This window comes from Triturus cristatus, chromosome 7 (assembly GCF_964204655.1).
Source record: "Triturus cristatus chromosome 7, aTriCri1.1, whole genome shotgun sequence".
NCBI classification, from domain to species: Eukaryota; Metazoa; Chordata; class Amphibia; order Caudata; family Salamandridae; genus Triturus; species Triturus cristatus.
In genome coordinates, this window is record NC_140590.1 from 399,465,699 (window position 1) to 399,486,912 (window position 21,214).

At 44.3% G+C, this 21,214-nt stretch overlaps 1 protein-coding gene across 2 annotated transcripts in view; it reads left to right on the forward strand.

Moving 5' to 3' along the window:
• The window catches only part of LOC146809784 (uncharacterized protein ZSWIM9-like), a 323,831-nt gene that overhangs the window by 212,801 nt on the left and 89,816 nt on the right, over positions 1–21,214 (forward strand). For both annotated transcript variants that reach the window (XM_085616631.1, XM_085616632.1), the window contains exons 5-7: positions 16,824–16,947; positions 17,035–17,151; positions 17,803–18,118. In XM_085616631.1, coding sequence (XP_085472757.1) covers positions 16,824–16,947; positions 17,035–17,151; positions 17,803–18,118 — 557 coding nt within the window. The remainder of the gene's footprint in view (positions 1–16,823; positions 16,948–17,034; positions 17,152–17,802; positions 18,119–21,214) is intronic.

Sequence of the window (21,214 nt, forward strand, 5' to 3'; positions counted from 1 at the left end):
CTGGGAAGACCGGATTGTGCTTTCACAAGCAGCAAAGACGTCTGTTCTGTGGTTGACTCATCCACGGAACCTCCTGCTGGGAGTCCCCTTTCATCAACCTGTTCCCACCCAGTCCTTGGTAACGGATGCATCGCTTCAGGGATGGGGGCGCACATGGATTGCCTACCACATAAACATGTTAGAGCTGCGGGCAGTCCATCTAGCCCTGAAACCTTTACGGCCTTCGATCATGTCCAACTCAGTCCTCGTCCAAACAGACAACACGACCACCATGTATTACCTCAACAAACAGGGTGGTACGCGTTCTCGCCCTCTCTCCCTGGAAGCTCAAAAGATACGGCATTGGCTTCTAGCCCGAGGCCTCTCCGTCACAGCGGTGCACCTTCCGGGAGAGCGAAATGTGCGAGCAGACGCACTCAGTCGGCACTTTGAAGATCAGCCAGACTGGGTGCTAAACGACGAGGTAGTGGCAGAAATTTTCCGTCAGTGGGGTCAGCCTTCCATAGATCTGTTCGCAGACGATCTAAACAAAAAATTCCGTGCCTTCGCCTCCAGGTTCCATCGTCCAGGGACGAAGGGAAATGCTCTTTTGATGGGCTGTTCCGGAATATTTGCATACACCTTTCCTCCCCTGCCTCTGATTCCGAAGGTGATTTCCAAGCTCATTCGGTCCAACATGTCAATGATCCTGAAAGCCCCGGACTGGCCTCGACAATGGTGGTACCCGGACCTATTACAGCTGTCGGTGCACCCCCACAAGAGGCTGCCGTGCAGGTCAGATCTGCTGACCAAGATGGACAGGAAGATCCTACATCCCAACCTTCCCTCACTGAACTTGGCAGCATGGCACCTGAGGTCCTGCAATATGGACATTTGAACTTGCCGCAGGACTGTATGCACATACTAAAGGAAGCAAAGAGACCTTCCACAAGAGCTTCGTATTCCTTTAAGTGGAAGCGGTTCTACCTGTGGTGCACTCGTAATAACTTTAATCCAACCACAGGGCAGGAGGAGGTCATTCTTCCTTATCTCCTGTACTTGGCTAAATCAGGTTTGAAATATTCATCGATCAGAGTACATTTAGCGGCTATTACGGCCTATAGAAGGTCTCCAAGCCAGCCTTCCTTTTTTCAACTGCAGGTGGTCAAGGATTTCCTACAGGGGTTGAAGAATTTTTTTTCCCCCTGTTCGGCCTCCTTCTCCTCCTTGGGAGTTGAATCTGGTCCTTGCTAAGTTGATGGGTCCTCCTTTTGAGCCCATCCATAAAGCCACGCTGCAGCATTTGACATGGAAAACCGCTTTCTTAGTCGCGATTACATCAGCGCGAAGAGTAAGCGAGATCCAAGCGCTTTCCTCCAAAGAGCCATATACTATCTTTCACCACAACAGAGTAGTATTAAGGACTCACCCTGCTTTTCTGCCTAAAGTGTTATCTGATTTTCATATTAATCAGACAATTTCTTTACCGTCCTTTTTTCCCAATCCTGCAACTCCTGCGGAAAGGTCACTCCATTCCTTAGCCCTTAAGAGAGTGCTTAAATTCTACCTAGAGGGAACTAAGGTTATCAGAAAATCAGACCAATTGTTTTTAAATTATGTTCCATGAGGTCAGGTTTTCCAGCTACCAAGAGATCCATTTCCAGATGGATAGTGTCTTGTATAAAATTGGCCTACCAGCTGGCAAATAAGCCCCTATTGTTGTCACCTAAAGCACACTCCACTAGGGAAAAAGCAGCTACAGTAGCTTTCTTGCATGATGCTCCGATGGCAGAAATTTGCAAGGCAGCAACCTGGAGATCTGTGCATACTTTCACAAGGCATTGTCTTGAATCCGACTCCAGGGCGGATACTCAAGTAGGCCAGGCCTCCTTGAGGAATCTGTTCAGATAACAGAAATGTCTGAATTATGAAGTTTAGTTGGCTGAGCTTGATTGTTAATAATTGTATTATTTTTCCTTTGCCCACAGTGGATGAGGTGAGGCTCGCTATTCTATTCTAGGGCATATGACTATTGCTGAGGATCCCCTGGAAGAGAAGGATTAGTTACTTACCTGTAATCCTCAAGTCATAAGCAACCCTCCCGCCTCCCCGGGCAAAGGATCCTTATTTTTAAAGGAATTGTCAACTCTTTGTGTTATGGCTTTGTGTCACCGCAAAGAACAACTGACCTAACTGTCACCCCTGAGGCATGAAGGGAGCTAGGGGTCATGGCTGCCTTAAAGGCACGGTGCCAGTTTTTCTATGTTGCTAAGAGTTAGCTTTCTAGCCTTTCTAGTCTGTGGTTTTCTGCAATGCAGCCTGTGAGCTGACAATTCTTTCAGTCTTATCTGAGGTGTTTGTGCTAATGCAAAGCATTAAAACAGTGTTCAAAGAACGATTTGCTTTTGTTTCTTCCCTGTTTTTTATGATCTATTATTTAGATTTGTTATATTATTGATTATATACAGGGGAGTCCTTACAGCACTTTATTCAGCTCTGCTTATGAAAGGCTGCATTTGCTGCTTTATTATTTATATATATATATATATATATCCAAAAGAAAGGTGCTCCTACATTTAAAGGCTCCACACATGGGTTCATTACCACAGAGGGGAACAAGGTTGCGGCACCTACTAAAGGTTAAAGACATTTGATGAACTACTAATACCATCATGCACTACTTGCATACGCCCATTGGGGTGGGATATATAAATTGAACTGATGCAAAGTTACCTGTCTGCTGCCTATCCTCCAGTGAAGCCATGCCAGTGACCAAGGGCGAGGCACACCCGAAACGTGTATGGAGAAAATGGCGTATTTTGAGCTGTAAACGCGAAGTTGTTTGCCTTGCAGTCTTTGCAATAAAAGGAGTATAAGAACGCCATGTGTGGAGCCTTTAAATGTAGGAGCACCTTTCTTTTGAATTTATAAACGGCCTGCCCGGGTCGTGAAGGCGCCCCGCTGCTTAAGTGCGGATCCAATGCCGAAAATTGAAAGGCACGATTGGAATGGCGTGTCCAGTTGCAAGGACCGAAAAAGAAGCTTGGCACCAACTTGGCCGTTTTTCAGCTGCCCACTGTGGTAATGAACATATGTGAGGGGAACAAGGTTGCGGCACCTACTAAAGGTTAAAGACATTTGATGAACTACTAATACCATCATGCACTACTTGCATACGCCCATTGGGGCGGGATATATAAATTGAACTGATGCAAAGTTACCTGTCTGCTGCCTATCCTCCAGTGAAGCCATGCCAGTGACCAAGGGCGAGGCACGCTCGAAACGCGTATGGAGAAAATGGCGTATTTTGAGCTGGAAACGCGAAGTTGTTTGCCTTGCAGTCTTTGCAATAAGAGGAGTATAAGAATGCCATGTGTGGAGTCTTTAAATATAGGAGCACCTTTCTTTTGGAGATATATATATATATATATGTGTGTATATATGTATATATGTATGTGTGTGTGTGTGTATGTATGTATATATATATATATATATATATATATTACCTACTGGCGGTCGCCAGTAGGTATAGTTAGGACCACGTTTCCATAGGAAATCCGCAACATTCTATTTTGAATAACTTTTGCGCCGGTCGACGAATCCTTGCGAATTTTTCAAAATAGGTAGGGCGCTACGCTCCGCTCCTACCCTGAAAGTCTCGCGGGGATTCGTCAAGCGGGGGCTGAGATAAAAGGGGGGTCCCAAAACGCGTTTTTCCCATGCATTTTTCCATAGGACCTTTAGACACAGCTACAGCCCGAACGGCTGAACAGAATTACTTGAAATTTGGCAGAGAGGTAGTCCTCAGGTCAAGGAAGTGCCTTTTGTATGTTTGGTGTAAATCTGTTCAGTAGATTCTGAGAAAATAGCCTTTAAATCAATATATATATCTGAGCCAGCTTACGGTGCGCTTACGGTGCGCTTACCGTACGCGTACGGTGGCATGCGTGAGCGCGATTCTGATTGGCCCTTAGATCTTAGTAAACATTCGAATCGGTCGAAACCAGGAAGCGGCGGCCGCCATTTTCTCTCTCGCACTCTGAGGGGGGAGCTGATAAACAAATGCCAAAAACATATAAAGGGGCTGTTTAGACAGCGCCCATGCACATAACCATGTTAGTTGAGTCTTCAAAGATCCCCCAAGGCAAAAAACGGTAATTTTTTATTTTTCAAAAATTTCGCCGATTACGCTTACCGTACGCTTACCGTACGCGTACGGTAAAAAAATTTAAAAAAAAAAAATCCACACTCTCTCCACCCCGTGTGCAAATGGTGGCCGAAGGCCACCATTTGTGCATGGCATATAAGGGCACAGCATTTCCCCAAAAAATTTAAACAGATTACCTATCACAAGGAAGCGCATAATATGTCCTCCATGTGCGCACGGTGCGCGAAGCGCATCGTGCGTACATGGCCCATCTAGCGTAACGTGGGCAAGCGGTGCGCGTAGCGCACCGCGTGCCCACCGTGCATGCACGGCACTAACTGCGTAAAGTGGGCGCGCACGGAACGAACTGCGTTAAGTGGGCGCGCACGCCACGAATGGCGTAAAGTAACTTAGCATTTAAAAAACCGTACAAATTCACTGAAAAAACCATAGGTTTCACACACGTTATAGTTAGGAATCAGCATTTAAAAAACCTTGCAAATTCACTGAAAAAACCATAGGTTTCACACATGTTATAGTTAGCGGAAATTTTACTGATAAAAAACCAATGAAATTCCCCCGTTATAGTTAGTGCAGGCAACTATAACTCACGCGACCGCAATCTTCTGCTGATGACATATGTGTCTTTATGAAAAAAAAATATTTGTAATATATGTATAGCTAAAAATTTATGGAAGAAGACATGGGCAAATAAGTGTCTAAATACAGTATTAGCATCAGCAGAGGATTGCGGTCGCATGAGTTATAGTTGCCTGCACTAACTATAACGGGGGAATTTCATTGGTTTTTTATCAGTAAAATTTCCGCTAACTATAACATGTGTGAAACCTATGGATACCCCTGGAAGAGAACTAGGATTACAGGTAAGTAACTAATCCATATGCCCAAAAGATCCTTACATTTTCAGGGGTAGACATTGTTACTTCTTGTCTTTCAACCTGAATTTTCTGTCGGAGGAGCTGATGTGTTTGGCAAGATCCTGGCTACGATAGAACGTTCTTAGTTTCTGTAACGTGGTGACAGAGGTCCCCATACTAAGTAATATGACTCGTTATTTCTTTCATCAGATAGATGTGCACCTTAACTAGTACATCTCACAGTGACGGATTTTGTATTGGGGCATAGGGGCCCCGCCCCGCCCCTCCACTTTTGTGGCCTCCTTCACTTATTTAAAGTTAGAATAAACACACAGCTCCCTGGTGACTTAACCTTAGCTCTGAGAGAGTGAGACACGTTTACAGCCTATGTCTAAGCGTGTAGCTCACGCTCCAGCATAGACGGGGTGTGCAGACTCGTACATCTTGTATTTCAAGTGAGTGTGGCTCCTCCTCCTCCTGCTGAAGTGCTGATAATAACTTCGGGTGCTTACTTTTACTTTCAAGCCCATTACAGAAATCTGCATTTCACTCAGCTACACGCCACACTCTATTCAATCCCACCCTTTCCCATCTTGCCACAGGATAGGATGGCATTGAGAAAGGTGGGGGTTAGTGCGTGCAGCATGACCAGGCTTTAGAAAAAGCCTTCTGCGGGAAAATCCAAGGTAAATTGGAACCTTTCCGGTACCACACGTTGAAAACCTATATATATCTGTTCTTTGTTCCCTCCCATTCCCTATCCGATTACTAATCTCGCTCCAGCTGCAATGGGGTCGGTGTTAATGGAGTCATAGTTATGACTCCTGTTGCTTATTTTTCTTCCCCGTAGATTAAAGTTGGTTAATGTGAAGTGGAACATCAAGCTGCTTCACCATCAAAACAAATGCAGTCTGCAGGGGGAATAAAATTGCCATTAGCTAGCCAAGTGTAGCTTTGTTTTCCATGGGGAAATTATACATGTTTGTGTAAATGGGCGAGTCACTGATTGACAGTGTTGGACTTGTCGTGTTTCCTGCATGGCCTATTGTAGTTTTCCATGTGTTAGCCTAACTGTGCACGTTGTGGGCCTCATTTACCTTTGCACACGTTACTATATAAATACTCTTGCTTTTGTGCCACATTGTACTTTCACACGGAACCTGCATATGTTTTCGCATTCTGTTCTTTTTCTGGGATTTACTATGAGCACCACAGACAAGGTCGAGCAATAATGCCCCTTATTGTTCTTTCTGGCCAGGCCTAAGCAACTATAAATAACACAGCAATGCAGCTCTTGTTTATCTGCACACATCTCCTAGCATATAGATGAGTACATGAGACACAAACACACTTGGAACGAAAATCCTGAGACCAGAACACTGCGTCTGCTAAGATGTAGAGTGTTTATCTGTGTATACCGATAATCCGAGATTTTTCATATTATCATTTAGCTTTGCTCGCAGGGGAGGAGGGTTAGGTTATTCTGTCTCATAAAATGACAGCACTTTTCACTGTATATGGATTATTGACCATGCTAACAGTATTTTTATTATGCATTTGTTTCCTAATTGAGGCATGTATACTACATTTCAGAGCACGATGGCTTAATAAATACTCCAAACTTCCTTTGTGTCTCTTGTTTATCTTATTGTAGACAAGTACGAGTGAGAGAGCAAAAGGGTGTGTCCTGTTACCAAGGTCCCTGAAAGGGTCAAGAGGGTTGTTTTCTGAGTTGCCAATTCACTTGTTTCTCTGGTAAGGTTGGGAGGGCAAGTGAGGGACTACAGCTAGTCTGGCTGATGGATACTGAGGTGGTAGGCTGACTTAGTCCCTACATGCTGATGTTCCATGGTTCCAAGTATAGTTCTGTTCTAGTGCAGAATCCCTGCAAGAGGCTGTCCTGTCAAGCACTCTGGCAATGCTGGAAGGGTAGGTTTTTAATTGCCAGTATGTGGACCAGTGTTTTTGATCCTGGGTCCAAAAAACCAGACCCACTCACAGGCCTTTCAAGTGGGCCTATCTGGCAGTGTTTGAGTCCCTGACAGGCTTATCCAAAGCTGCTGTTTGGAGAGGGTTTCTAAGTGTGTCAGGAACTATGGGTGACTGGAGTATTTGAGGTGGGTGAGAGACAGTGGGAAGCATAATGTGAATGTGTGAACATGAGTCAGTAAGCAAAGGAAGGAATTACAGGGAAGGAGAGAAAATTGGGTTGGTGAGTGTGCATCAATAAAGTGTTTATAGGTGAAAGTGATTGGATTGGTGAACCAAAGCCTGGTAATGTTGGCCCTCGTTTAAAGGAATGCTTTACAGTCACAGTTTCTTGCCTGGTATGAAATATAGGTTGATGCAGCAGTTCTAATATTGTTGAGCTCAGGAGGACAAAAAAGAAAGTGCACCTGTTGTAATTTAAGAATGTCACAGCAAAAACAGTCAGGGCTGAAAGGATTGCTCCCACTTGCTATGCACGCTTGAAGAGTGTAATCTTGTGTATGGACTTGTGCCCCACCACTTTTTGCAGTCTCCAACCACGACTGACATATTGTGCCCTTCCATCCTGAACAGAAAGTCAGTGCTTTCTCACCGGGTACTACCAAGTAGTTCAAAAGCAGTCAAAAATGAAATGTAATTGCCTTCCGGTTTTTTCATGAACATTATACCAGTGGATGTTATCTCATGCGCCCCTGTTTTCTAACTCTTAACATTTCTCAAGTAGTGCTTTAGTCTAGATTGTTCACAGTGGTAGAGGTTAGTTTATCTGATTCTTTGAAGTTGGTCTTCTGACATTTCCAGCTTTGCTGTCACATTTGTGACCAGAACAATACTAGAGCTTACTCAGGATAATTGACATTTAGGGACAAGTCATATCTTACATTCTTTTGTTGTGCACAGTGTCTAGTCTAATGTGTTTTTGTTCATACTGCTGGTGCCACTCAAGCTTTCAGGTGAAACAGTGCCTAATGAGGTGTCGCCATTTTCGCAAGCTATATAGAAGATCAGATTAAGACACACCATCTTCACATCCAGACCTTGACACTGGTGTTGTTGTCTTGGATATTTCACTTGAGCTTGGAGATATTTTTGCTACTGTCTGCACTTAGTTGTCAGAAAGTGTTATTTTCAGTCTCTCCTTCACTTGCTTTGCTAAGCATACTTTAAGACCCTCCTTCGAGAGGGCACCTGTGATCAGTAGTAGGAAGGTTTAACCCTTTCTCTTTGATGTGGTGTAGAAAGTGGATAATATTGCTTTGGATTTTTTTCCCTTGCTATGGTTGTAGAAAGTGGATAATATTGCTTTGAATTTTGTTCCCCTGCTATCATTGTAGAAAGTGGATAATATTGCTTTGATTTTTTCCCTGACATGGTTGTGTCTAAAACCAGTTTTGGTGATTTTTATATGAATGTGTCCCAAAAGACACAAGATACAAGAGCATATGTCTCTGGCTTACATGTTGCCACATAGTTGAAACTAAGCTGTGTTGGTGAGTAGGGGCCATAGCAGTGTATATACTTGGACTGGTTGTTGCCTCGCAACCTGTGTTTCTAAAGGATATTTCCCTCCACACTCAAGCGATTGTACCTAAGGTGATTGTGCAACAGTCCTTTCAAGACGCCGTCTGCACAGGAAGTGACATCACTGGATTTCCCGTCATCTATCTACACATAAAGTGAAATCACTGGTTTCCTGCCAAAACAGTTTTTAAAAGAAGAAGCCATATAAGGGGACTTAATTCTTCATTGTACATATGCACACGAAGTGTGGGGGGGGGAGTGTCTGTCTGTGTGTGTCTGTGTGTGTCCCTGTGTGTCCGTCCTCCCTCTAGCTGAAAGTTACGGTCTTGGTGGAGGATGAAGGTGCTGGAGTTGATGATGAGGGATGTGACAAAGTCCATGATGTTGCTGGCGAAATGGGTGCGGGTCCTGATGGTCTTTGTATGAGGGTTCAGCCCAGGGAGAAGTTGGATGTCATGTGGATTTTGAACGTGTCTCTGTAGGTGTTCTAGCTGATGGTGTCTTTGAATATGATGACAACTCGACCTCCAGGCTTGTGCTGACGATCTTGCCTAATGATCCTATAGCTGGCAGGGATGGCTGTAGCGATGTCCAGTGCAGAGGTTGAGTTTAGCGAGGTTTTTGTGAAAAAGAGCAGTTTTGGAGCATGCTCATACAGAAGGTGCCATAATCTGAGTGCTTGAGTGGGTTTTGAGCAGCATGCATGCAAGTTTGGCGTAGCTGGTTTGTGTGAATGTGAGCAAACCGGGTGCTGTTGGTGAGTAAGTGCTGGGTGTAGTGTGTGGGCGAGTGCAGTAGGCTTGCAGGAGGTGAATGTGAACGCTCCCTCTGACTTGTGTGGTGCAGTGTGGCAGCCGGCACGAAAAGCACTCCAGACTCCATCTCGCCAGAGCCTCTGACCACAGCCAGCCTTCTGCTGTGGCGGCTAGTCATTTTAGCAGTGAGGGGGTAGGGGGCACAAACGCACACACTTCCACCCATTCACAACACTCACAAATACACATACATTCATACATACATGCACGCATCCATCAAACATCAAATATAAAACTTAACTTCACTGCAGCTCTCCGGAGGTAAACCTCAGAGGTCAAAGGAGGGTTGGGACTGCTGCCTTAGATCCATAGATCATCCAAAGAGGGAAGGCAGCAGTCCCTCACTCATCTCAGAGTGGGATGGGGGGTCAGTGAGACTACTGACACCGTAAGACTGCTGACACCACCCCACTGTGTGACAAGGTGTCACTGTTTGACACTTGGCCCTGGGCAATTCAGGGCTTGGAACAGAAGAGCTCATGTCTGAGGCTCTTATCATGAGGGGGAGGGCAGTGAGGCACTTTTGCTAGGCTGAGGAGGTCACGCCCACAGGCATGTAAAATCCTCAGCCTGGCAGAGTTCAACTCAGGCTGTCAGGCGCCAGCGCATTTAGCTCATATCTGCTTCCGGCTGCCTGACATGAACAAGAACAGTGTCTGCCAGGCTGACCTTTATTCAGCCTGACAGGCACTCTTCTTATCAGGGTCAGTTGGGGGAGCGTGACCCCTCTGCCCGGACAGACTGCAGCTGCTTTTCTGCATTAGAGATGTACTTGATGATGTATTTGGTAAGATGGCCGCCAATGTGTTTTGCCAGAGAATGGTGGGAAGTCCGGCTCACTCCTCAGTTTGTGTGTGGTCAGCATGCCAAAGGGGCACAAACTGACCTATTTCTGGCATCCCATAGTCAAACCTCCATATGCCCCTGATGTCAGCAGTATCACTTTGGTTACACGTCTCTCTTATGAAACAGGCACCACCATCTTTAAGTTGCTCCTTAGTGGAGCAGGCTCCTTAAAAGTCTCTTCCAGATGAGACATCCCTCTAGGAAAGGCTCCCAGTCTTTGTTTTCACGACTTGGGGCAATTAGGAACATTGCATATGCCACAAATATTGTTGTGGAGCTGCCATCTTGATTGTTGGCTCCCACCCTTTTGCACTCCTTTGCTGCCCCGTAGGAATTTTCAGCTGCTCACCGGGAACCCTGTATATACAGCACTATGGTGAGTCGTGTCATTGTTAGTGTTCTGTAGTTAATGACAAGTCCTTATCTTGTCATTAACTACAGTTTTTCCAGTAGAAGTGGTCAAACTTCTACATAGCTGCAGCACCACAGTTCAAGCTAATTAATATTGAAAAATAGAGATTACTACAGGAGTGCTCTCCCAACCCATAACTACATTGTTAGTGTTCTGGCATGGTGACTTACTCCAGCTTTTTAGGAATCTCCGTTGATGGGATGATGGATCACAAAACTAAAGAGAAGCTTGCGCGTTCCTAACACCATGGGAGGAAATCCTTAAACATATAACTAGTGTATATTACCTTATCTATAATGCTTCATCCTGCAGGGTACTTTGGCTAAACTAGCCACATTTGTCTGCATTTTTCCAGTGCTCATTTCAAATTTTTTTTTTTTTTTACTATTCTGTCTTCACAGAAAAACCTATAGCTCCTGGTTTCCTTCTCAATGCGGTCTTTTTCAAAGATTCCTTTTTTAGATCAAGCCTAGGCAGCGCATGCGCTGTCTCTTGAGACCTGTTGTATCAGCTCTGTGAGCTTTCAGCACACGCATCTATTTCCATTGGTTCTTTTGTGTGCCTTTCTAAATTCCTTACTTTTGAGTGGTAAATTGTGGGCACTTATCCCTCCTTTTTGTGTGTTGCTCCCTCAAAAGGAGACTGGCCCTGTTACAGGTCTCATTTTACTTTTGTCCATTTCAGTTTGTTTCGTGTTCTATTTCTTTTTCAATTTTATCGTGTTCTCGGAATGTTGTAAACACGCACAGCTGATGTTTGCAACCAGTGTTACTGCTTTCCCATTCCCACCGACCTTCTCCATGTGCTTTCCCCTTTGCACCACCTCCTACTCCTTTCCTTGTAATTAAATAATCGTCTTTTCTTTCTCGTTTTCTTGGCTTGACTTCCATTTTTATAGGCTATGCAGCAGTTTTTTCCAACAAAATGTGGTGTGCTGTGGTGCACATTGAAACTTGTTGGTATACTTTTGATCAAGGACCATGTGGCCCATGACAGTGGTGTCTTGTTTATGTTCTTATGGGCTGCAAGCTGCTTTCCACCAATACAGGCTTTCCTTCCAGTTGTGTGGATTGGCCCTGAACGGCTTATAGAGCACAGAACATGCCCACACCACCCAAGGCTAACAACCCAAACACGAGCTGCTCAACACCGCTGTGCCCGGCCCCCGCCTGGGGCTGAAGTTCATGGGCTCCAGCCGCCCCTCCACCTTCCGCCAGACAGCGCCCCACAGCTCAGTAGCAAGCACAGGGGGACCGGCCGGCATAGTGCTGGGCCATCCTGAGGGATAACTTCAATCAACCCTGAAGATTGGACTCTTCTCCCCACCGAGCTTTCCGTGCGACCCCTTCCAATTTGCATTACAGCCCCTTCTATTGTTCCCCGCCGTTTCTATCTCCTGCCACCCTTCACCCCACCACACCCTGCTGGTCATGAAGAAGGACCAACGTTTTATCTATCTTACCTTTTATCCTTAAAACCTCTGCTACTCCAGTAAGGGGGTTGTGGTAATTTAGAGTTCCACGAAGCGGAAACTCTGCTCTAAATAATGTAGCCAGCATGACCTTAGACCTAGATCTTGCTGGTATGCTGTTTGTACCCATCGGGATTTGAAATGTTTTAAAGGATTTTAAAATGTAAAACGTGTTATACTGTGTGGGAATTGAATCTGTTGATTTGTTCTTGTTGCTACTTTTGCTGCTAATCATTACAATTCAATCGATGGGCCCCGGAAGGGAATCATTCTTGGCACAACAGCACTATAGAGCTGAATCGATTGACCCCAGGGAAACAAGGGGGGGAATCATTCTTGGCACTGCAGCAATTTAGGCATCCGCGCTAGAGACTGCATTTTGGTTGGCGCTTGAGCTGTTTTTTCATCACCGCTCATATAATGTTGACCGTGGCACGGATCTCAGCAAATGCTCAGCAAGGCGCACCAAAGCCAAGCCTGGTTGCACCCTGCCAGGACCAGGGGCCAAGAGCCATGCCTTTTTGACACACAAAATCATCAGATGCACACCCACTCAACTTTCAGGTCAGTGTGGACAGCATTTTGACCTCAGCACCTACCTAAACAGTCTGGAGGAACCAAGGAGCAGTCAAGCTACGTCTGTTCCTCATTAATTGTAGGTCATTAGGCTGCCATAAGCTGGATATATTCTCCCTTATTCAGGAAAATAGCCCAGACATCCTGTTTTTGACTGAAACATGGTTACACAAGGGCCCCAAGCCTTACATAGTCCAAGCTATGCCCCCAGGATACTATATTATCCAGCAAGACAGTAAAAATAAACCAGGTGGGGCATCGCCATTATCCTAAAAGACAATTACAAGGACATTTTAACCCCCTCCAGGTTTGCAAAAGTCTTTCCTTCACCATTTCTCTTACTCCGACTTTCACCTTATCCCGGGTCCAACTATTTAGGCCACATGGCTTCCCCTCCCATTTCCTCAGCACACTCTCTGAGACAGTCTCAGATATGGCCCTTAATAAAACTAATGTCTCCTTGCTGGGAGACTTTAATATCCACGCTGAGGATGGCACAATTGGGCCTCCAACAGCTTACTTCAGGACCTCACCTCCTTACAGTCCACAGGAGCCTACGGGCCCAGCTTTTCTCAAATACAGCCCGAAACAATAGAGCTGTCTCTACTGGTAAATTTTCATGACATTTGTATATAAAAAATCTTTCTTGTTTTATGCACGCACCACCCAAATAACCTTGTGTCATTGTCCGTAGGTGCCAAAACCCCTCCCCACCCTCACCTTTGTCCTGATGAAGACCCCACCCACAATGCGTGAAATTGGCTGTTCCGTTTAGGGGTCGAAACGTCGACACTTATATTTTTATGTCAGACATATGTGACAGAGAATGTTTATCTGTAAATATGTTATGACTTGACATTTAATGATTGGACAGTAACACTGTCGGGATAGTTTACAATTATCTTATTGATGTACATATGTACGCACCACTGTCTTTTTTCACAATCCTTCCTATACACCGATCACCTCACTCCTCTGTACACCTGTTTTTAAAGATTATATCCATTTGGAATTTGTTTTCCATTGTATATATTTATTTATTCAAATATTATGATTCAATTAAAGCAGACTCATTTTTGGAAGGAATAAATGGTGGTGTTTGACTTTGATCAGATGTTATTGATTAATACGCTTTATCGATCTTTTGTTTCATTTGATTTCCACTGGGACATAATCTTTTTGTACCAACCTCATTAATTGTAGATCATTAGGCTACCATAAGCTGGATATATTTTCCTTTATTCAGGAGAATTGCCCAGACATCCTGTTTTTGACTGAAACATGGTTACACAAGGGCTCTAAGCCTGACCTAGTCCAAGCTATGCCCCCAGGATACTATATTATCCAGCAAGACAGTAAAAATAAACTAGGTGGGGCATCGCCATTATCCTAAAAGACAATTACAAGAATGTTTTAACCCCCTCCTCCCTCCAGGATTGCAAAAGCTTTTCCTTCACCATTTCTCTTACTCCGACTTTCACCTTTTCCCGGGTCCAACTATTTAGGCCACATGGCTCCACCTCCCATTTCCTCAGCACACTCTCTGAGACAGTCGTAGATATGGCCCTCAAGAAAACCAATGTCTCCTTGCTGTGAGACTTTAATATCCACGCTGAGGATGGCACAATTGGGGCCTCCAACAGCTTACTTCAGGACCTCACCTCCTTACAGGTCAAACAGAAGGTCAAGGGCCCTACCCATGACAAACGGCACACTATTGACCTGGTATTCAGCAACAACCCCAATCTACGGGTACCACAACCCATACCAGTGATATTGTCAGATCACCACCTGATTCCCATCCCCATGTACCTTCCCTCTTCTCTTAGTGGCCCACTCTGGTCGATGAAGCAGGATCGCTGCTGGTCTAAACTAGACTATGAAGTCTGGACAGCAACCTCAAAGTCCAAACCTGACCTGGAGGAGTGTCCATCTTTTGGCGTGTTTCTTATGTCTTTTTGCTTTCTGACCTCCTGGTTTTGATAGTGTGCTGGACTTAGTTTTTGCTGGTTTAGTGTCTCTCGACACTTTCTCACTGCTGTTCAGTATTAAAGGGCACGTGCTCCTGCTGTAAATTTTGTTTCCATGATTGGCTTATTTGATTTAGTGCTAAGCCCTAGTACAGTGCACCGTGTGTGCCCAGGGCCTCTAAATCAAATGCTGGGCTTTCAGCACAGGTTGATAGCTTTGCTGGCCTCTGTTCCTGATACCCAATAGGTCACCCCGAGGTCCCAGATGCCCTGCATCTCTAAAGATACTGTTTGCGGTACTCCCCAACACTGTAGCTGGCCTGTGACGCCGCTGTCAGCCAGAATTGTTGGATTTGTTTGTTCACGACGCCGTGATGGCTCCGGACAAAGCCATCAACATCAAGGAGCTGTTTTTAAAGTGTCCTTTTGTAGTGTTTTTACTGTATTACTATGTGTTATGTGCAAATCCTTTACACATTGCCTCTGAGATAAACCAGACTGCTTTTGTCTACCTACCAAGGGGGTGAGCAGGGGTTATTTTAGAAGTGTAACTCCCTTACCCTGACTAGAAAGAAGGGTCCCTACTTGGGCAGGGTAACAACCTGCCAACTAGAGGCCCTCATTTTTAACAGGGATCATATATCTCCAAGTTCCTTAAGTGGATTAGTAACTCCCTGGGCCAAGTTCTTCCGGCGAAGACACAAAATGGTACACAGCAAATAAAAAATCTCCTTGGTGTTCCCCTCATCTGTTAGCACTCAATAATAAGTGCAAAAGACTAAAAAGGAAATGGAGAAAGTACTATGATAAACCTAGTAAGCGTTGCAGTCAGGCACTACCACTCTGAGTTTAGAGTCTCTCAAGCATCTTACCACACTACTAAAATTGAGAACAACTTCGACTCACCCAGAGAAATTTTTCAAATTCTGAAGTCACTCATAGAGATGAAGACAGTCAGTCCACCACCAAAACAGTCAGTCTGGCTTCCTTTTTATCTAAAACAAAATCTTAGATTTCTACTCATCCTTTCCACCCAAAACAAGAGATCACACTCCCTTCAGGTAAACAACCTCTGAGTTGCCAAGAACAAGGCCTTTTGGCCTTTTCTGCTGTCACTCACAACCAGCTTTTGGCTTTATTTAGCCAAGTAAAGTCAGGCTTCCCCCTTGACCCAACTTCTCACCACATTGTAGAAAAAGGCTCTGAGAGCATCTTCCATGTCCTGCTAGAACTATAGAATCTATCATTATCTTCTGGTTTAGTCCCCCAACAATGGAAACATGCAGTCGTAAAGTCACTGCTGAAAAAGCCAAACCTAGGGCCTTCTTGTCTGGGAAATTATAGACCTATCTCCCTACTGACGGGTGTGTCCAAACTCCTGGACAAACATGTTAGTCAGCACCTCTCCCTCTTTCTGCAATCAAACAAATTCCTCCACTCCACCCAAATGGGTTTTAGACCACAGCACAGCCCTGAGGCGGCACTGCTAGTGTACCAGAAGAACTCAGGCAACTCTTGGACCAGGGAGGCTCGGCAGCAGTCATCCTTCTGGACTTAAGCGCCTCTTTTGATACAGTGGGCCATGCAACACTTATCCAGAGGTTTTCAGAAGTAGGTATAAAGCAATTACATACTAAAATGGCTGATGTCCTTCCTTGAAGTTAGAACCTTCCAAGACTTGGACCAAAGGTGCTTTTCAGACATTCTTTCTGAAATACGGAGCACTGCAGGGTTCTACATTAAGCTCTACCCTGCTTAACCTTTACATGCAGCCTTTAGCAGAGCTAGTTCAGTGGTTGGTCTGACTATAGTTTCCTACGCAGACAATGCAAAATTAGTCATCTCTGTTGCCATGGAGCATGGCTCTAACTGTAAACAACTAGTCCCCTGCCTAAAAGAGGTAGCCAAATGCTTACTCAAGTTAAACGGGGATAAGACTGAGCTCAAATAAAAAGTTCGGGTGTCTGGTTGGATGACACACTTACTATGTAACCCCAGGCCAATACACTAGCAGTAAAATGTTTTGGAATACTCAGATGGCTTAAGAAGTGTTGGATCTTTTGCCGCCCCCATTTGAGAGGAATTCTGCATTTTTAGAGCAACATTCATTAATCTAAAAATAGTTAAATGTGACGTACTTCGTGATAAACACAGTTGCCTGAATATTTTCAAAATTTCCATTCTGTTGAATTGTATTTTTTTAATCTGTTTTTCACCAGATTCTTCCTCATCAGATGTGACTGATTCCTTTAGCCCTCCTGCCTCACCTAGGGTGCCAGAAGAGATGCCTGTGGCCATATTCTCCATTCCATTTGATGACCCATCGCCTATGGAGTTTGTTGTGTAAAGCAATTTATTAGAAATCTGTTTTACTGAATTTTGTATGAGTTGATGTTCTCTGCATGTTTATCGTTTTCCTTACCCTTGCAGCTGTAAAGAGGTGCCAAAGTTGGATGAGGACCTGCAGTGCCCACAATCTATATTCTTTACCACTGATGATCCTATGTGTGTGCCAACAGAACAACACAGCATCAACGCACAAGACAGGTAATATTGCAACAATGCTATTGCATATGATCACAAATAATGGCACAGAGTGATAGCAGGACACTCAAATTACCTTCACAGTTTCAAATTAGCAAACCGTAGCTAATGTAGTGGCCCCAAACATGAAATGTTTGGCCACCGAGGCTTTGAAACAAATAATTTTGAAGAGTTCTGAAACATGGAGGCTCTGATGACCAAGTATCAAAAGTGCTGGATAATGCTATTTACAAATGAAATTGAGGAAAAGTAGTATGGTGAAGTATATTTAGGATTTATTTCAGGCTCCTAGCTAAGAAGCAGTGTCTTCATAGAGTGATAAAACATTAGCTGCCCAAACGTTCTTTTAATTACTCTTGACTAGATGATTGGACCTTTTAATACTAGTGTGTGGCCTTTAAGCATCATGTCGTGTGTTCTACTGCTTGGCCATTGATGACAGTTCGTCCATGTGGTAATTTTAGAGTATTTATTACAGATTTAGCTTACCTGGACTGAATGAGTATTTCTCTATTTCTCAGATCTTATAACAGCAACACTACAATATTAAGAACTCTAGATCCCGGCAGATGCTATGACTTCTTATTCATTGTTTTGAAAGGTCTCACTTTTTCGGGTCAGATTTAAATATATGTTGAAATCTTTGTTTTTCAGCACAAGCATTGACAATTGTGAAACTTATGAGGTACCTGATGTAATGGTGGAAGAGGAGGTGGTGGCAGTCAGCCAAACTGAGGGGGATGCAGAAATCCCGTCAGAGGAGGGAGAAACTTGTCACACTGAGGAGGGAGCTCTTAGCCGCAGTGAAGAGTGGTACTTCCAACCCACAGAAGAGGAAGATGAATGCTCTGTAGAAGACCAAAAGGTTGACCTCATCGCTGAGCATAACTTCAGTGAAACAAAGGACAAAATCACTACTGAGCGCAGCAGACGCCGCAGAAATACAACACACGCTCCAAACTTGCAGAATGTAAGTCCAAAGTAAAAAACATTAATTCATGAGAAAAGTGTACAATATTAGTTACCTCCATTCTCGCTGTAGGAAGAATTGCTACTAATATGTAGGTTTGTATGTCTGTTTTCTAATCTAACTTCCATAGGGGAAATTTAATTTTTGACTCTCTGTAACTCTTGACTGACTTTGGCAGTGTATACCATACTATCTAATAGTTTTGGCTACTCTGATTTTCCAGGTTCAGTGAGTATTGGGAGGGTGAGGGGTAATCAAGATAAGGTTTTGAGATGGCTTCAGAAGTTGGACATTTGAGGCTTTGTATGTATGCTTTGTATGCATCTTTGATAGTTTGGGTTTTCAATTAACTATATGTATACTCTCACCCATTCCATTCAAATTAGGCTAGTCCCTCCACATCCTTTAATTTCTCACTCATTTTCCTATCTCCCATTCTCATTTCCCCCTTGTTAGTTTATTTTGGGTTTTTGTATGGCGCTGACTTGGACCTATTAGGCATTTAGCACTGAACATAAGTAAACTGTACTGGGTCATAAATAAAAATCTCAGAATAGCGAGGCAGTGTGATACCTTTTTAGGAAGGTGGGATGGGCTAGATACTCGAACCCAGCAATGTACACTAATGGCACTCAATAAATCAATGCCCAGTGAGTGCTTGCATTTTGAAAATACTTTATTTTATGCATAGCTAAATACTACACACACAATTACCAATGCAAACACAGTCCGTGCTTATTATATGTCAGACAATTTTCACCATATAGACAAATCAAGCCTACTGAATTTTTCAAAAGGTTTTTGACGAAATTAAATAAATTAGTCCTTCCTTTATGATCAGCTTTTTATCATGGACAAGTCCGGTCTAAGAGCCTATTGGTTTTTCACATCCAATGTATAAAACACATCAGGCCAACTGTGTTTAGCATCGCTTTTTAACTAAATACTACTCAGCTTACAGTACTTTGGCAAAATGCACTTCATACTGGGTTTGACAGTAGCTGCAATCAGTCTGGCAATATAACCTCCGTTCTTAGGATCTTTTGCAGTTCAGGACTACACAGAGTAAATTTGAGGCCTCTTTCCCCTGAGGGAAGAAGGGCTGACATAGCACAAAAGACCTCTTATAATCGCTGCCCCCATATTGGGTCAAAGCAGGAGCAAGTGTGGCTGAAAATGGTGAGGCTTTAGTGGTCTTCAATTAGCTGGGAATATCCTGTAGCCCACCAGAAGCTTCTAAAGAGGTATATAGTCTTTACTCTGCAGCTCTCACTCCACGTGGCCTTTAACCAGCTGACTTTACAACACAGGTAGGTATATTTAATGGGATTTTAATTTACCACACAGTACTCTACTCAGCAGGTAAATATGTTACACCGGACGCCCTTGGGTGGTAGTCCTTCACACTTTTTGCCTTCCTCCCTCCTGCTTTGCTGTATTCTTATTTTGTTGAGTTTAGGACTCTAGCGCTGGTTAGCAAAGGTAAACGTGCACACAGTGTTTGTGCTCTCTACCTCAAACATGGTACAATTAGCCTACACCTAATTGGCACATTTAATTATAAGTCCATTGTAAATGGTACTCCATGTACCCAGTGGCTCTAGACTAAATGCTACTAGTGGGTCAGTAGCACCCATTGTGCCACCCACTAAAATAGCCTTTAAAAAATATTTCTCAGGCATGCAACTGCAGCGTGTAGTGCAGTTTTAAACTGCCATTTTAACCTAACAAAATAAACCTTTGTCAGGCCTAAACATTCGTTTTAAATACTTATAACTGACCACTAAGATAGGCCCTAAAGGCTCATAGGGCAGGGTGCACTGTATTTAAAAAGTAGGACGTGGGTTTAAGGTTTACATGTCCTGGGAGTGATAAAACTCCTAAAGTCATTTTCACTGTGATCCTGAGTGTAGGAGCAGATTCGGAAATTATGTTTAGACTCGAAGACTTGTAATTTGAAATCTTCTTTAATGGTAAAGTCTAATTTTAAGTCGATGCTGAAACTTTTAGAAAGGTTGCATTTTCTTGTCTTAACCATTTAGTGCCTGCTGCCTGTGTCCTGCTTCACATAACTATGAATAGTTAGGCAGATGGACTCTTTGTATTCTTCCCAGACAGTGAGACAAAGTGGGGCTAGATGTTAGCATAATGTCCCACCCTGCCAGGATTCTTGGTGCACAGTTGTTCCCTATCCTCACTTCAAAAGGCTGCCTCCAGTACACACATAAAGGTGCCTGACACCAGTCTTTTGTAACTCCAAACTATGTAGAGCCTTGAAAGTTGAGGGGGAAGAATTTTCCAGAACAGATGTGTGGTTAGTATAGGGAGACACCCCCCACTACCCTCCCCCCACCCTTCAAAGGCTGGCACCAGGTATAAATATTGGACCTCCGGAGCCACTAAACATATCGCTTCTGATTTCAGAAGGAGGACTGCTGTGCTTCCTCCTGCCCTGCTGCTGGAAGAAATGCCTTTCTGTTTAAGGAAGGAAGCCTGGACCTATTCTTGAATCTAGGACCATCAGAGTGACCCAGAGGGCTAGCTGGCTGGATTCCTGTGTGAACTACAGGGACATAACTAGCTGTAGAGATGTGTCCCGCATTTGCCCAGTTGGCCAGACCTGCAACTGGACCTGCCTTAGCTTTGCTGGCCTCTGTTCCTGATACCCAATAGGTGCCCCCCCAGGTCCTGCACTCCTCTGAAATGAAAGGTGAAATCCTGAAGTTATAGGCTTTTACTGAACAGGCCTGCTTATGCTGAGACTCTAGCACCCGTGACGTCAGCCATCTTGATGCTCCGGTGAACACGCTCTTCGTGTTAAAGTGACTGCCACCAACATGAAGCTCCAGCAGTGACCGTCCGCAACTCCCTACCTAATCTTTGCGCCACAGCAACGACTGTCCGCGACACCAGGCCTGCTCTTCGTGCTGCAACGATGACCACCCGCAATGCTCTCCCTGCTCCTCGCTGCCTCCTCCACGCAAACTAACTATTTGCCCTGGAGTTTGCTAAGGTCACTTTTTCAGCAGGTCTAACCTGGTCCCTTTATCTGGCCGACACTTCATCCCGGTTGGTCTGAACTTTCCCCAGTCAAGC